We start from the raw sequence: 16,554 nt of genomic DNA, 5'->3' as shown, positions 1-16,554 counted from the left end.
GCTCGTCAGTAATTCGTGTTATGTTCTGTTACTACCTGCACGCAGATCTCACTAGCCAACTTAGAATCTGGTTTCAGCTTGCAGTTGAATATAATAAGTGTTGTGTATTAAATGTGAATTTTATGTTAATGAATGTGACTAAATTGGTGGTTACTCTTATTAATTAAAGCTAAACTGTAATTGAATAATACAAGCGTACTTCACTTGGTTTTATCCTACATCCGAAAATGAAATCTTTGAGTTTTACGTTTCACGGTTATGCCGGTTAGGCTAAAGGAGACGGTGAAGATGAGAAATGAATGAAATGGTGGAATGAAGAAAATGGGAGGAAACGGGAGAACCCCGAGAAAACCCACGCACACGGTGTTTGTCCACCACAAAGTTCACTTGGCTGGGGCTGGGATCGAACCCGGAACCCCAAGCACCAGAGGTGAATGCTCTATCACTGAGCTATCCTACATCCAATGCAAGACTACCTTTAATTAAACGTTATTCAATTAGTGTTTAACTTTCACTCCATTCTCACTAGGAAATGGTAATGTCTTATGATAATGAACAAACTACGGACTTAGGGCATTTGTAACGTTAAGGTTATGTTACTTTAGATTAAACGAATTTACTAAAAGAAAAGGGAGGAAAAGCAGAACTAGGGTGTATGACAAACGCTTTTCTTCAGGAACTGGAGTGAGTCAAAGCCAAAGTCTTAGCGCGATCAATGTTGAAAATTTGGAAGACATAACATGTGGTAATTAAGAAAGAGAATACGAACGTCCAGGTGACAATAATGAACCTAAAAGAACGTCGATCTCAGGGAAAAAGTATATAGTTAGCAAGGAATACAGATCTCAAGATAATTGCTCGGGTGACTCAGAAGAAGAAGTAACTACTCAAACACCTATCGTTGACTTAATGGAAGTCCATGGCTGACCGCAATAAATTAAACGATAAGTTTGTTCGTCAGAGCTGTAGCGTATTTCAACATTTGGATTACGGTTTCCCTAAGTTGCTCGTCGAGGAGATTCAACCAAAGTAAAACGAGAACATTGACTCGAAATTGGTCTTACAGTACTCTGCCAAATGGAAATAAGATTCTGCGTTTATAAATGCTTTACTCTCCTTTAAAAGAAACTCTGCTTTACTTTTCAGCAAACTGATACCATCCATACGGACTATCAAACCTGCCTTTAGCTCGACAGACGGTTTCAGTAAGTGATGGAAGGTAAATCCGAAAATAACAGACCACGCGTCTATTGCAGTGTATCTCGACAGCTTTAAGCGATGGAAAACTTTGTAAATCCGAATCAACCGAGAAAAGGCAATCGACGATGGAGCACAAAAGGTTACAGCAAAGGAAGAAAAAAACTTCGAAAGTTATTCTTACACGAATACTCGCCATAAACAGGTTGCTGGATAAAAGGAATTTTTAACATTTCGAGGATGTCGGGAGGGTGTTGAAGAAAGAAGAAGCAGCGAGGCAACTGACACTATGGAGTAAAAATAAAAGCTGAAATATTGGAAACATATAAAATTAGTATAGTTGTATGGTAAATTAATTTGCGTCATGAACCTGGACCGAGACAACTAGTGAGGGAAATTACACTGGTAAAAATTATATAGTTTTATTATTTAAAGTTAAAGGAGTAAGGGTTATTTAATGTGTTAATTGTTGCATACAATCATTAGTATATTAAGAACAACCCGCTCGGGAGAGTAATACTCCCGGAAGTACGTTTTTTCGCGCGCTACTTTAGCCAGCTGTTTTACGCGCTATCCTAGTCAGTTGTTTTAAGTTGGTCACAAAATCTATATCATTTAGTACAAGGGGAACAAAACGAGCCTTATATCATGGAGTACAAGGGCAACAAAACGAGCCCTGCGGGGCTTCTAACCCGTTCCTACTACTACTACTACTACTTATCTGCACCACAAAAGTAAGTAAATCACATTTTTGAGTATTATTTTCGTATTATTTTAATTTAAAAAGTGTTATAAAAATGTAAAAAAATTGTTTAAAAAAACTTTCCTCGGGCCGGGTTTGAACTCACGCCAAAATAGATTTTCGTTACTAGCATATAGCGCTAGCCCACTCGGCCACGAGGACCGACAACAACAATCGTCTGATTTCTGCTATTTGAATGAAACGTGGCAAGACATAGATAACGCCAACCAATCAGAACTGTGTTTTCCGTTCCTATTTCCGGGAGTATTACTCTCCTGAGCTAGTCCTTATTAAGAAAGTTTTCTTCTTTTAGATTGAAACAAAAGAACTTTATATATATTTTTTAATATACCAGAATGACTTTCTTCACAGGTGTAGTTAAATTTACACAGAAGTTATAGCATCCGATCGTGGCGTAATCTCAAGTGGTAAATAGTCCAGAAGCCCCGCAGGGCTCGTTTTATTCCATCTTTGCTCTATGATAATACCACGTGACATTACATCACGCTCGGGTGGTGCAACTTTGATGTAAATTTAACCTTACCTCTTTCCTCACGAGCCGCCTCTGAACTTGGATCACAAAATTGTAGGGTGTGATTCAGCATAAGTGTCGCAAAATTGTAATCAAGATAGAAAGCGCCATACTCACGATAAACTATTATTCTTTCTTGCACGAACAGAAGGTACAAAAAGCTGCAAGAAAATGTTACAACTTGGTTGACATGGGTCCATGCCTGTAGGTCTCCACCAGCTTGCTGCGGAACCTCATACACAGCCTTTTCTGCCACTCGCTTGAAAATGGTTGCCCACACGCGCTTGAAACTATTCAAATTCTTTGGAGGCGTCTTCCTTTTCTTGTATTCAGCTTTGCGTAGTGCCCAATATCTTTCGATAGGTCGATTTTGAGGCACATTTGGGGGGTTAATGTTTTTGGGAACGAAGTTGATGTTGCTGTCCTCTAAAAGCTAGGTCACTGTACTCGCATAATGTGAAGTTGCCAGGTCTGGCCAAAATAATACATTACCCATGGTCCTCTTCTTCCCCAAAAATGGCAACAGCCGTTTCTTGATGCACTCTTCTCTATATATATATCCTGGTTCAAGGTACCGCTGGTAATGAATAGTTCGGACACATCACCATCTTCAGAAATGGTTTGCCAAACCAAGTATTTAACTGGAAATTTCGTTTTTTGTTGCACTCGGGCTTCGTATGGGATAGCATGTCCTGGAACTAAGCTCTAGTACTCAGTTCCAGCCATCTCTTTGGGATCCGCGAACACGTATATTTCGTCATCCATTACAAAAAAATGTTCTCCGCCAGTAGGAACACTAATCTTGTAGAGTTTTCTTGTGCCCCTTTTGACTCGCTCCACTTGATTTTTCACGTACTTCGGTTTATGCTGCTTCTTCCTAGTGACAATCCCAAGCCTCTCTTTTGCTCGATTCACTGTAGATTGCGACATTCCCATGCGCTTTGTCAACTCACGTTCTGAGCATGATGGATTTTGGACCAATAGTCTCTTGAGCCTTGCATCTAGCTTGGTGTTTGGTTTCGGTCGGTATGACGGCTTTAGATCAGTGCTTCCAGTATCCACGAAACGTTTTATGGCTCTCTGGGTTGTCCTGTCAGACACACCTTTCTTCCGGAAATGCTCTAAAGTTGCTTTTCAATTGCCGTTTTAGCTCTGGAAAAACTTACTTATCGCCTTGTTCAGGTATTTTGACTCTTCATGCTTCATTCTGCACCCACTCTTACACTACAACTAGCTGGGTAGAAACTAATAAACACACTTTACAAGGACCTATAGATGGCGCTTCTCGTGTAATTTGTTCCGTGTTGGCATGGCGTTACACCACACGACACTTATGCTGAATCATGCCTTAGTTAAACAGTAGATGAAGACAGGGGAGGATCCAGGATGGACTTCTGGAGGGGGCAGTGGGTTATAATATGCTGCCACTTTTAAGAACTACTTTTAAGAGCTCCGAACTCTGGGATGGGTTTTATTTATATATAAAATACGAAAGTTTCCTCTTCTGGGGGGGGGGGACGATTGCCCCCGCTGAATCTGCCATTGGATGAAGATGTGGTAATATGGGAAAAAGTTCTTTTTGGGAGGAGGAGGGGATTCTCCTTCAATAAGAGCAATTACATCATACTTATTAACATTATATGTGGATGCATTTGCGTTTGAATGTATCTTAATGACTACATACTAATTAATTCCTTAAATCTTTAATAATAACAACTTTTGCACAGATGATGCAAGTTACAACGAAACTATTTCTTAGTTATGAGTGCCTAAGAGGTAGTCTCTTATAATTAGTATCGGGTATACACAAAAGAATAATTAAATCTGCCGTTCTTATATAAGGAAATAAACGAAGAAATCTACATAAACAATAAGTTTATCAAGAAGTTTTTTTTTTTTTAATTAGAACCCTTGCATCAAATTTGATCTTCATGTGAGTGGCATAACATGAAGATCAAAGTCACATACTTGTAATAAGTAATTGAAACTGAACATATCTCTTTAACAGTTAGATTTAAAAATTGTCAATTACTAGTTTCAAGTAAATATGAACCTGTAAGTGTTATCTCTACTTTGGGTCTCTACTATTTCAGTCCTAGTATACAGTCTATCCACTAAGTTCTGACACTGGCGGCACGAAAAAGAAATAAAAGACAAAACAACCCTAGCAAAATGTTATTATTCCATATCCCTCTCTCTCTTTCGATACACGTAGTGGCACGGATGTAGAGCTGGAAGACCCCTTTCTGGAAGTCTTGTTATATAAGCTTGTTCAGGTCAGTGATTATAGCCTACTGAATATCAGAAATGGAGCCAGTAGCGTAGCGAGAACTTTTGTTTGGGAGGGGCCATAATGTTGTTTTATAGATAGATGATATATATATATATATATATATATATATATATATATATATATATATATATATATATATATATAGATAGATAGATAGATAGATAGATAGATAGATAGATAGAAAGATGTGTGTGTGTGTGTGTTGCGCCGGAAGGTTTACTTTTAATAATAACATTTTTCTCTGAAGAGCTGGTTTCTTTAGATATTTCTTCGTCTTTCTTTCGTTCTACTCATGTTCTACTCTAAAACATTTTCGAGCCTTTATCTGCATTAATTTGTTGTTTAGATTTTTCTGTTGTTGTTTTTGGTTTCTTTGTTTGCACATTTTCCTCACCGAAATTAAAACACTTGTCGTTTTCCGCTTTAACCACTTTTGTAAAACATTTTCCGACATTTAGCAATTGCAATTATGTCTTATTTGGACACCCTAAACACGTCTAACTTAAGCAAATCTTCTTAACTGCTCTAATTGATTAAACATCAAGATTCCTGTGACATAGTCACACGCTACAAATCTTTACTATTGTTTTCCACTTTCTCATGTCAAAATTTTTCCCTCAAATAATTTTAGTTTGAATGAAACCAAAACGACAAAGGAAAATCTTTATTTTTACCCCTCTTTCTTCCTTTTTTCTTTATTTTTTTCGAAATCCATTGATCGCCGCTTTCTTTGATGCCAATTGCGGCTAGAAGTGAGTGGTATTAAACAGAGGTTTCTTGTTGTAGTTAATCCTATTGGGAACGGCGGTGAATGATTCAAAATAGACGATGAGATGTCGTGTGTTTTGTTATTTTTGTCGAGCCCAGTGATTTCTTGGTCTCAAATATGTCCATTCCGTCTTAACCCTTGAACTAAAGATTTTTTGGAACCTCCTTTTATGATTATTGTGCTGCCAAAATGTCTTGAGCCGTGGCAAAAATGCGAACTAACGCTCACACCCTCACACACCCATGCGTTGAGCCAATAAGGGTTCAGCTGTTGCTAAGCGAGAGAAAGCGAGTGGAATTCCTTCAGTCGATAGCAGTGCTTGCAATGAAAGACTAGGGATCAAGTCAATGTAGCATATCTATAGAAACGAACTGATTCTTTTCAATATTGCCTTGCTAACAACAACTGCAAGGTCACCATATGCATATAGGCCCTTCTCACTCTTTCTTTCTTCCCTTTGAACAGCAGAGATTCTTGGAAAACTCGATTTCCGTAGCCCCAAAATACATTTTTAAAGAATAAAGACGAAGTTGGCGAACACATCTTTATCTAGTAACTGTTTAGTGACACATTTTCTTTTGAAATAGACTACATGAAAGACAGTTGTTTGTTCCGTGAAAAAATTTACAAACATCAAAGTACCAAAGTACGAGTACATTGTCGGAACTCTTTTCTTGTGAAATGAAATTAAATGAAATTTTTGAGTTTTACGTCCCACGGTTATGCCGGTTAGGCTAAAGGAGACGGTGATGATGAGAGATGAATGAAATGGTGGAATGAAGAAAGTGGGAAGAAACGGAAGAACCCCGAGAAAACCCACGCACACGGTGTTTGTCCACCACAAAGTTCACTTGGCGGGAGCAGAGTTTAAACCCGAGACCCCAAGCACCAGAGGTGAACGCTCTACCACTGAGCCACCGCAGTCCCTCTTTTCTTGTAATACAAAAGGTCTGTTTTATGGTAACCAACATTCCACTGAAGGTTTTGATTTACATCTAGCAGTTTTATCATTGATAGTTTTGGTTTTATGTACTAAAATATATAAGGGTCCCCATTTTGTACAACTTTCCCCTATAGATCTACGTGTGCACCAACGTTGCCAACTAAGCGATCCAAAATATCAATAGCAATAGCTCGAAAATTTGGATTTCAGCAGATATCTTTATCTAAAAATGAAACATCGAACAAAAACAATCTATAGGTATATTAATACAATTTCTGAGCCACTTAATTTAAGAAATTCACCCAATATTATTTGAATGAAGAGCAAATTTCTCATACTAAATATAATTGGATCTATTGAGATTTCTGTTACAAAGGGTGTCGCTTAAAGAACGCAATTTTTTAAATGCCCGTCACTTCTGTTCTAGTTAGCTGGCAACACTGAACGTTACACGATTTTCATCTATCGTATTTCTGGTTATTAGTAATCATGGAACGCCAACTAACGCATGATCGTCATCTGTTTCTGTACGGGTAGGAACGGAGCACATCACGACAAAACAGCGTGTTGTTATAGTGAAAACTTATTACAAATATGGTGACGTAGAGAAAAGACCCAGATGATGATCTTGCACTATTCGATGCTCCGTGACTGCTAACAACAGTGATGCCAACCTGGAATCTTATAAAATCCCATTTTGAAAGGCAGAAATTCCCATTTTGCCTCTAAATTTCCCACGCGCTATAATTACTAATTACAAAACCTTCAAAAATTCATAAAATATGAAAACTGAAACTACTGTACTATATCACTTACTTTTTTCAATATTTGGGTGAATTACTCGTAAAATTCTAATCTTCTAATTTCCTAATAAATAGTTTTCTTAATTAAAAGAGACTATTGAAATCATTGCTGAAAACAATCACATTTTGTGGTCATAATTTAGTATTTGAATCACGCTGTTGTGCTCTGATGTTATACTGAAGGTAATGAAACTGGACAAATTTATTATCCAATTATTTCGTATTGGACGTTTCGGAAATTGACTGTTTCGTGTTTGGTAATTTACTTTCTTCTGTTCATGATTTTAAAAAACTGCAGAGTACAATTTACGTTCCTCGTTGCTTCTTTTTTCATATTTAGAAGTTTCTGCATAAATCACTTGCACACTAAGATGCACTTTCAAATAACAAAATTTGACAATTAGCATTGATTTCATGTTTATTCCAGTGTCATTATCTTACTTCCCGCTCATAGAGAGTTTTGATCGAGTGAATGAAATAAATATGTGAAAAATCCTATATGTGCTGCTAATTTTGAAGAAAATTTCCTTTATCCCTATTCCTAAAAAATGTCAAAAATCCCACAAAATGGGATTTTTCCCCATGGGTTGGCATCACTGACTAACAACAAAGATAACAAATGAAAATCGTTGAACGTTCAGTGCTACCAACATACTAGAACAGAGATGGCCGGGGATTTCAAGTGACACCTTTTTGTATGTGCATCAATGTTAGAAATAATAATAATAATAATAATAATAATAATAATAATAATAATAATAATAATAATAATAATAATAATAATAATAATAATAAAAGCACAATAGATGCAATTAGCTACGTAACACTGGGCAATATTTTTCATAACAGTATAGGAGTACAAATAAAACAAGTAACCTATTCCAGTATGGCATTAAATAGTCAAGTGAATCAATATGGCAACAAAATACATACGGTACTTTTTGACACCATAAAAATACGATTTTCTCTAAAATCATTCACGTTACGAGAATTTACTCTGAAATAAGTAATTTTGTTCAGCTCGATATAATTTATCAACTGGTTTATGTTTCATCTTTGAATAAAATTGTATAGTTAACCGTTTAATCAGGGGCGGATTCAGGGCGGACTTTTCGGGGGGGTTGTAGTACTGCTACTTACAGCTACTTTTAAGAGCTCGAAACTCTGGGATGGGTTTTATTTATATATAAAATAAGAAAAAAATAATCTTCTGGGGGTGGGGGGCGATCGCCCCCCTGGATCCGCCCCTGCCTTTAATTGGCAAGCATGGATAGCATTAGCCAGTGGGGTATTTAGGGGGCTTCCGGGCTTAAGCCCCCCCGAAATCTTACTATAGTAAAGTATATGAAATATCTTTCAGAATTTTCACATTTTCAGGCAAAGCCCCCTCCCACCGAAAGTTAACAAACCCCCCGAAACAAAATCGTAAATACGCCACTGGCATTAGCATTAAATATTTAGTTTGCTTTCAAGGTTGAGCAATGTTTTCCTGATCATAATTTCACAATTTTTAAAATATTTTTGTACTTTGGTTACAAAATACAGGATAAAGATGTTTATTTCAGAGCAACATTGCCATAAAATAGGTTTTATGTCTAGCTACTGAGCAGCATTGCCCTATTATAATCAAATATCATAAGAATACTCTCAGTAATTGCCAACAGTTTCGTTGAAATATTTTCCTACAGAGCAAGAAACTGCAAATAAAAAATAAGGGAAGAATTACCGCGAAACGTAGGAGATAAAGCTTCTAAAATACTAAATTTGACTGTCCCCTGTTGACGAAGATTAGAAGTATTGCGACGCGCAAATCATGTACAGCTCACAGATGACAAGAAGAACCCTAGCAGAAGTAGTGTGACGTAGGTATGGGCTCGTCCACTTTCCGCACGGGGGTTTCAAATGACACCACGGAATAGCACACAGATAACTACCCGGAGTAGCAGACGACATCTAAGTATAGACTACACCTCAAAAACCCAAAATGGACTTGACCGTGTCGTTGACCTTTCCCCGCTTCCCCTGTTTCAGGGTTCTTCTCGTCATCTGTGAGCTGTATATGAATATTGTATGAAAGCTATAATGTCAATTAAATGATCATTTCGTGCGTATGACGCAATAGAATGCGATGTCGCTTGAGAGCAACAATGCCAAATAAAGAGTTAAACAAGAGTTAAAGTTTCAGTTTTAAATATAATTTTGGACAATATCTCATTAATCATTCTATGTACTATCATCTTGCTAACAGTGAACTACCAAAATAACTAGTCTCATTGGAACTCTTCAAAGTGACATGTGACAATATTCTTTACACCTGACAACGCTGAGGCATAGAGCGGAGGGTCGCAAATGGCGTGCAAATAAAATTGTTTTCTTTTCCTGGCTTCTGTTTCCTTCCCTACTTGACAAATGTTATATTATTTTGCTTGGTGAATCTTTTTCCTTCCACCTTCAGAAAATCGACCTAAACTATTGCTTTTGCAAAACTTCTCTTTCTGTTAACCCCCACCCGCAAGCATGACGGCAGAAAGTTTCGGAAAAGTGTTGCTATTTTCACTGCAAGCTTCTCATTTTAGATAGTGTATATTTACAACGAAAGGGAGGGGTGTTCACGTGTACCGGTGCACCCTCTAAATCCGGCCCTGTTAACACTGATTTCACACATATTGAAAATTCATTAATCTACTCCCCGCCCATTAAGATTTTCTTTCTTTTTTTTAGCGTTGTTGAAATAAATGTATGAAAAATCTCATATCCTATATTCTGCTTATTTCTACGAAAATTCCCTTTATTTGAGAAATCAATGTCAAAAAATCCCACAAAATGGGATTTTTCCCCACGGGCTGGCATCACTGCGTGCTAATATCATAGCTTGAAAGCTTCATTAGTATATTCTTTAGCATCAGTTTCATCTCAATGGATGGTGCGGGATTTTTAGTTTTACCAAGATTTGTTTTTCTCTTTTGTTCTCGGAACGTTACACATGAGGATTTACACTTAACTATACCAATTTGTTCAGTACAATGCAATCTATCAAATTGGTATATACACGTCTCATCTTACACATTTTCCCTCTTAACCTCTTAACTAGGGAATTTCTGAGTAAGAAAGTTGCACCTGAATGGGGAGTAAATTTGTTAAAAATATATATACTATGAAATGAAATGAAATCTTTGAGTTTCACGTACCCACGCCAAGTCCAATACAATACGTAATTAATTCATCACGCCCAATACGAATCTTATTATGACGAACAAAGTCGTCAGACTGCAAATACAAGCGAAATTCTCATTCGACGAGTTAAATCGTCATTGGCAGTTACAAGGTTAAATGCTAATAATGAAGCCGAATTTAAATAGAAACAGTGTAAATATGATTCTAAGTAACATAGAGCGAAGTACACCGAAAAGTCTATTAGTAGATCGGATGCGCACGAGTCGAGTTGAGACAGGATTTTCCTGATAAAATTCGAGTCGAGACACGGATCTTCCAATAGAGCAATATACATTTTTCGAGTCGAGACATCACTTTTACAGCACATTTTCAAGACAAGACAGCCACAAATCTTCTCTCGTGCTCATCCCTACTTGAGAGTTCAGTTAACCTCATATTTTACTGTCAAACAATTTTTCTTTAGCGAATCTAAATTTAATTATCAATTTCGTACATCGAGTTGAGTTGATTTTGAGTTTAACGTCCCGTTCAGCAGCGAGGCTATATGAGACGTGGACCTACTGATTAACGTGGAATCCGAACCACATGAGCTCCCGCCGGGGATTGAACCCGGGACTCCCACGCCAAAGGCGCGTACGCTAACCGCTTAGCCACGGAGGAGCTCAATTTCGTACATCGAGAAGAATGACACTTTGTATTTGCATGCTGCTATAGTATCAGAACCAACGGAGATCGCGCTAAAGTCAACCTTTAATTAGTTTATATTAGACGAGATGATTTCGTTTTCTTACGTGGAAATGTTCGGCTTGCTTTACATTAGTAATTGTGGTATCTTACCTATAGGCCTTAATAAAGGTTGAATCTTTGGATAAGCTTTGAATAATTCCGATTTCTTCACTCTTGCCTTTGTCGAAAACAGAGCGAACGGAATCGATGATCAGTTTACTATACGTTTATATAAATACCATTAGTAGATTTCCACCAAAACTGGTTCACAATCCATTAGATTTTCTCACTATTCAACAGACTGAAAATTTCTCTACCAAACAAGAAACATTCAAAACCACCACATTTAGGGAGAAAAACCACTAAATTTACAACACTGCAGTTTAAAACAGATACTAGCATTCTTGCTTTCAGCGAGTGAGACTCAGCTTTAATTTATTTTATTACTTTTAGATTAACATCTCTCGATTATGCATCAAGGTTAATGTAAGGGAGATTCGATGATGATGAGATTGATAATAATACTGAAATGACGAAAGTAGAAGGAAACCGGTAAACCACGAAAAAAAAAACCACGCACACGGTATTTGTCCACCACAAAGCCCACTTCTGCCGTCCTAAGCGAAAAGACATTAACTCCACATTTTTCGAAAATCGAGATATTGGTATGGGAATATTCGTAGTGCAATTCTGCATCTATCTAAAGTGAAATTGACGTGGTTTGACCAATAGGTAGGGGTAATGACGTCATGAGTGTTTACCTTATGTTCAAAAGTGTACCTGAAAGTTAGCAAAAAGACCTTAAGTGACAATTCATAAGCAAAAATAGAATATTTAACTGTATTACCACACAAATTTTAGATCCTGAAAATATATTTAATAAAGTTTTACTGAAATACAACAAATTTGAACGTACAGCCTAAGCCAAAAACGCGTTTTGCTTATTTTCTCGAAAGTATGTGAAATGGAGTTAAGGCCTTTTCGCTTAGCACGGCAGACTTGGCAGGAGCTGAGTTCAAATAAGAAACCTCCACTTGTCAAAAGCAGGCGCTCTACCACTGAGTCCTCGCAGACCAGGACTCAGTTTCAATTCACTGTAGGAGTACATACTTTGATTCAAAAATGAAATGAAATCTTTCAGGTTATGCCCGTCTCTCGTTTATGCTCTTTAGGTTAAGAGAGAGAGAGAGATGATTAAGCCAAGACAATGATGATGGAAGAATTGATGGAATGAAGATGTGCGAGGAAACGGGATACACCGAGAAAACCCACGAGCACGATCTTGTCCACCTCGAACTTATTTGGCCAGGAATCGAACCAGGGACTGCACACACCAGAAGTAAGTGCTCCATCAGTGAACCACCGTGGTCCCCCTATATTTTGATGCAGACCTCATGCTATATTTTAGATTCATTACTCATTCAACCTCGGTGCTGAAAAAAATTAAGAACTTCAAGTTGTCAATAATAATAATAATAATAATAATAATAATAATAATAATAATAATAATAATAATAATAATAATAATAATAATAATAATAATAATAATAGCATTCTTTTCTGGCAAGATTGAGCAACTAAAGTCTTCTAAATTTGTTAATCCGTTCTGGGTATGCCTATAGTCAGAAGACTGTATATCTAATATTATGTGGGAGCACATGACATCATGCATAACAAACTCAACTTTCACAAAGTCTGTGCGAGATGGTTTCCGGAAAATAGCTCGATAAAGAGCACAAGAAGAGCACCGTGTAAGAATCTGTCAATACCTACTGGACCATTATGTTAACGAAGGTGAAGCATCATTGGAGATGAAACATTGATTCATAACTTTGAACCAGAGAGCAAACGCTAGAGCATGGAATGGAAGCACTCCGATCACCTGTCAAGAAGAAGTTCAAGAGTCAACCTTCTGCAGGGAAAGTGATGTTTAGAGTGTTTTGGGACTCACAGCGGCCAATCCTGGAACATTACCTGGAAAAGAAGTCAACAATAAACAGTAAAAGGTACAGTGATATGCTGGTAAGTAAGTTGAAGCTTGCAATTCAAAATAAACGCAGAAGTCAATTGCCGGAATGCGCTCCTCTCTTGCATAATAATGGGCGTCCATATACCGCAACTCTACAGCTCTGAAACTTTTCAGGCGCTGCCTTTCGAGGTGTTCGAGCATCCTGCATACAGTCCCAATCTCGCTCCGTCGGATTATCATTTGTTTGGTCCATTTAAAGATGCTCTCAGAGACGATCGATTCAGATCCGATCAACAGATGAAGGATGTGGTGCATTCGTGGATTGCTATGTAACCACTTATTTTTTTTTTTTTTTCAGAGGATATCGGTAAACTTCTGCAATGGTGGAGGAGGTGCATTGAAAAGCAAGGTGACTATGTTGAAAAATAAGATGAATAAAAACATTGTACTCTTGTGGTAATAAATAATAAAAAAAATGATTGTAGATAATACTTATTGGCTTATCCTTGTATTTAATGTTTCTTATACTTCTGCAATGGACTGTTCTCTAAGACAGCGATTCCCAATATTCTTTTGGCTGAGGACACACTTTACAGAACCGTCACAACATCGTGACACACTTATTATAGATTTTTTTTAAAAAAAAGTAATAACATAAATTACAATAGTATAAAACTAAATTACAATAGTAGTATTACTATGTATTATCTAAGTATTCCAAAATAGAATTGAGTACTGCTGCTGTCGTCACAATTCAGGCCTTAAAGTTGATTTTTAACTCATTAAATGCTTCATGTTAAAACTAAAATGGTTTATATTCAGATGAAGGGGATGAAGGTAAGTACAAACCTAACCTAACCTAACCTAATCTATGCTAACATTGGGATATGTTTAGATGAAGGGGACCAGAAGTAGGCAAAAAAAAAAAAAACAGAAGATTTACAGGAGAAATGAGCTGAAATAGGAGAAACATAATTGATTTGTGTCTCATTTAAGAATGGAATAGATACATGTTGTTGAAATGAGAAATGCAAAATGCTGTAGAGACTATATGTACTTACCGAAAGCGGACAATAGGAGAATATGAATACAATCATGTTACCCTACCCTACCCTAACCTAACCTAACTTAAACTAAACGAAAGTAGCCTAAATTAACCTAGCCTAACCTAATATTAACATAAAATTAGCGAAATTGTAAGATTTTTTTTTTTTAAAGGTTGGCCATCTTCAACTAAACATAGGCCCTAATATTAATAGAAATTGTATTTTTTTTTCAATTCGCAAAAACAAAAAAGATGGCTCCTCATAATTAAACATTGCTTGAAAGATTGGCCTAGAAATCTGGTTTTATGTACAAATTGAAATTTAGCATAAATGATGAAATTTGTTAATACAAGATTTACATAATGAGGAAGTCCATTATGTAAGTTAAGCTGTTTTTAGGATATAAAGCAAATTTATAGATGAGATTGTAATCTTACAATGAATTTTTGGGTTAAGTTCCAAAGTTGGGCGTCCGTTTCCAGCAAAAGTTTTAAAATTTACAGGAAAGATATGGATAATTTGATCGTTTGTGTGCTTGATAATATATAAGGGTCTCGAAAAATCTGTTTGTTTGTTTTATATATAAGCGGTTATAAACATGGGACTATACCGCGAGCGGGGGAACTATTTGGCGCAAGCTAACTAAACAGTTGCATTGTGGGAAAGTAACGAACATTTATGTTATCAACATGGCGAATGTGCAAGGGCAATAAAGTAACAATTTGAACATTTGTGAAGCAATACGTTGATTTGTGAAGCAAAATCTTTTAAAAGTTTGTGAAGAGCAAGGATTAATGAACCTAGTAACAAATTGCAGAAAATGTGGAAACGAGATGACAGCGAAAAATCGTGGCGAAAGCGGACGATCAACTTCGGAATAAATGCCAATTTTTTAAACAGGAAATTACGTGTAGAGTCCCTGGACGAAATCTCTTTCTTGTTTGTTTATTTACCTTTTGACAAACGATATTAAATTTTGAAATAAAAGTACAACAAGAATAAAAGTTTATAATTGGCTAGTTACACATCAAATGCGAAAACTTATGATGTAAAAGGTTTCACATAATATTACGGAAATAATTGTATTGAGCTTACCTGTTGCTGCAAGAAAGCCCTCGGTACAAGTGATGCCATTTGCCCAGATTAATTTAGATGTAATTCCCTTCTCTGTTTCACGAATCACAATTTCAAACTAGTAAAATTTCAACTGTTATTGTAGATCCAGACCACCTTAAAGTAAAAAAGAGGAGCCTAAATAACACGAGCATGATTTAAACATTACAAAAAATTTTCAACTTCCATCGAATAAAAAAAAAAATTAAATAAAAGAATTGAACATGTTTGCTGCTAGGCAACAGACTATCTTAATTTATTATCATTGGCATAGTTGTTTATTTCGTGAAACATCTTTATCCTTTGAGAGTTCAAAACTTGTATTTCTGATTTAATATAGAATACACAAAATTATTTTAATTGCACGTGTAATGATTTGAAGGCAATTAAAGACGCGAATATGCTAACTGTAAATACAGAAATGAAAATTTTGGTGTGTTAGTATTTACAAAATCTCAGTAGATACTATTTATTGGTTCAACGCTAGATGTGAACATTTGTTCTGAACTAGTTGTTAATACAATATAATTATTGACTTGCTTAAAATGTGATTCTAAACAGGGTGCGAATTGGCGGGGGGATGCCAGGGATTTCCCCCCTGACAAAAATCTTTCCCACCCTGGAGAAGAAAAATTTTATCCCTGGCAGGGATAACTTTTTCCCCCTCTGGAGTATTTTTAAATGGACATAAAGATAAGATAGAAAAAGGGAACAATTCTTCCTTTGCGTAGCTAACCTAAATGTTACTTGAGTGAAATATGTGGGGGGGGGACTGGGTGCGCATATGGGTGAAATTCATCCCCCCTGGGAAAATTTTTCAATTCGCACACTGATTCTAAATACATTCTTAATTAGTATTAAATAATGTGGTTCATAACTGTTCCAAATAAAATTGGGTTCACAGTTACTTAGTTCAATTTAGAACAACAGGCTAGAACTGTTCACGTTTCTAAATTGACTTTTAAATTCAACAGGTAAGCAACGAAATAATGATCAACATAAACATATGCCGTTTCAGTGGCATACGCAGAATTTTGTCAAGGGGTTCAAGTTCCCAAGTTCATATCATTTCAAATATTTGTATATATATCCTTAATATGATAAATGTTTATTTTCGAATCCTTGCTTTAAGGGGGATTAAACCCGAAAACCCCTCTTGTTCACGCCATTGTCGTAGCAATACCGACTTCTGATATTTCTGAATGAATGTTAGATGGCTGGAATCAAGAATTAAGCGTTATAGGGAA

General features: G+C 36.5%; 1 protein-coding gene across 3 annotated transcripts in view; it reads right to left on the bottom strand.

Moving 5' to 3' along the window:
* Bcat (Branched chain amino acid transaminase) overlaps positions 1–16,554 on the bottom strand; it is a 111,764-nt gene that overhangs the window by 64,056 nt on the left and 31,154 nt on the right. For all 3 annotated transcript variants that reach the window (XM_081737884.1, XM_081737886.1, XM_081737885.1), the window contains exon 2: positions 15,290–15,424. In XM_081737884.1, coding sequence (XP_081594010.1) covers positions 15,290–15,328 — 39 coding nt within the window. In that variant the 5' untranslated portion in view covers positions 15,329–15,424. The remainder of the gene's footprint in view (positions 1–15,289; positions 15,425–16,554) is intronic.

Source organism: Thermobia domestica, chromosome 14 (genome assembly GCF_964235325.1).
Source record: "Thermobia domestica chromosome 14, izTheDome1.hap1.1, whole genome shotgun sequence".
NCBI lineage: Eukaryota > Metazoa > Arthropoda > Insecta > Zygentoma > Lepismatidae > Thermobia > Thermobia domestica.
The sequence above is the reverse complement of the archived record's forward strand: the minus strand, read 5'-3'. Positions and strand labels throughout refer to the sequence as shown.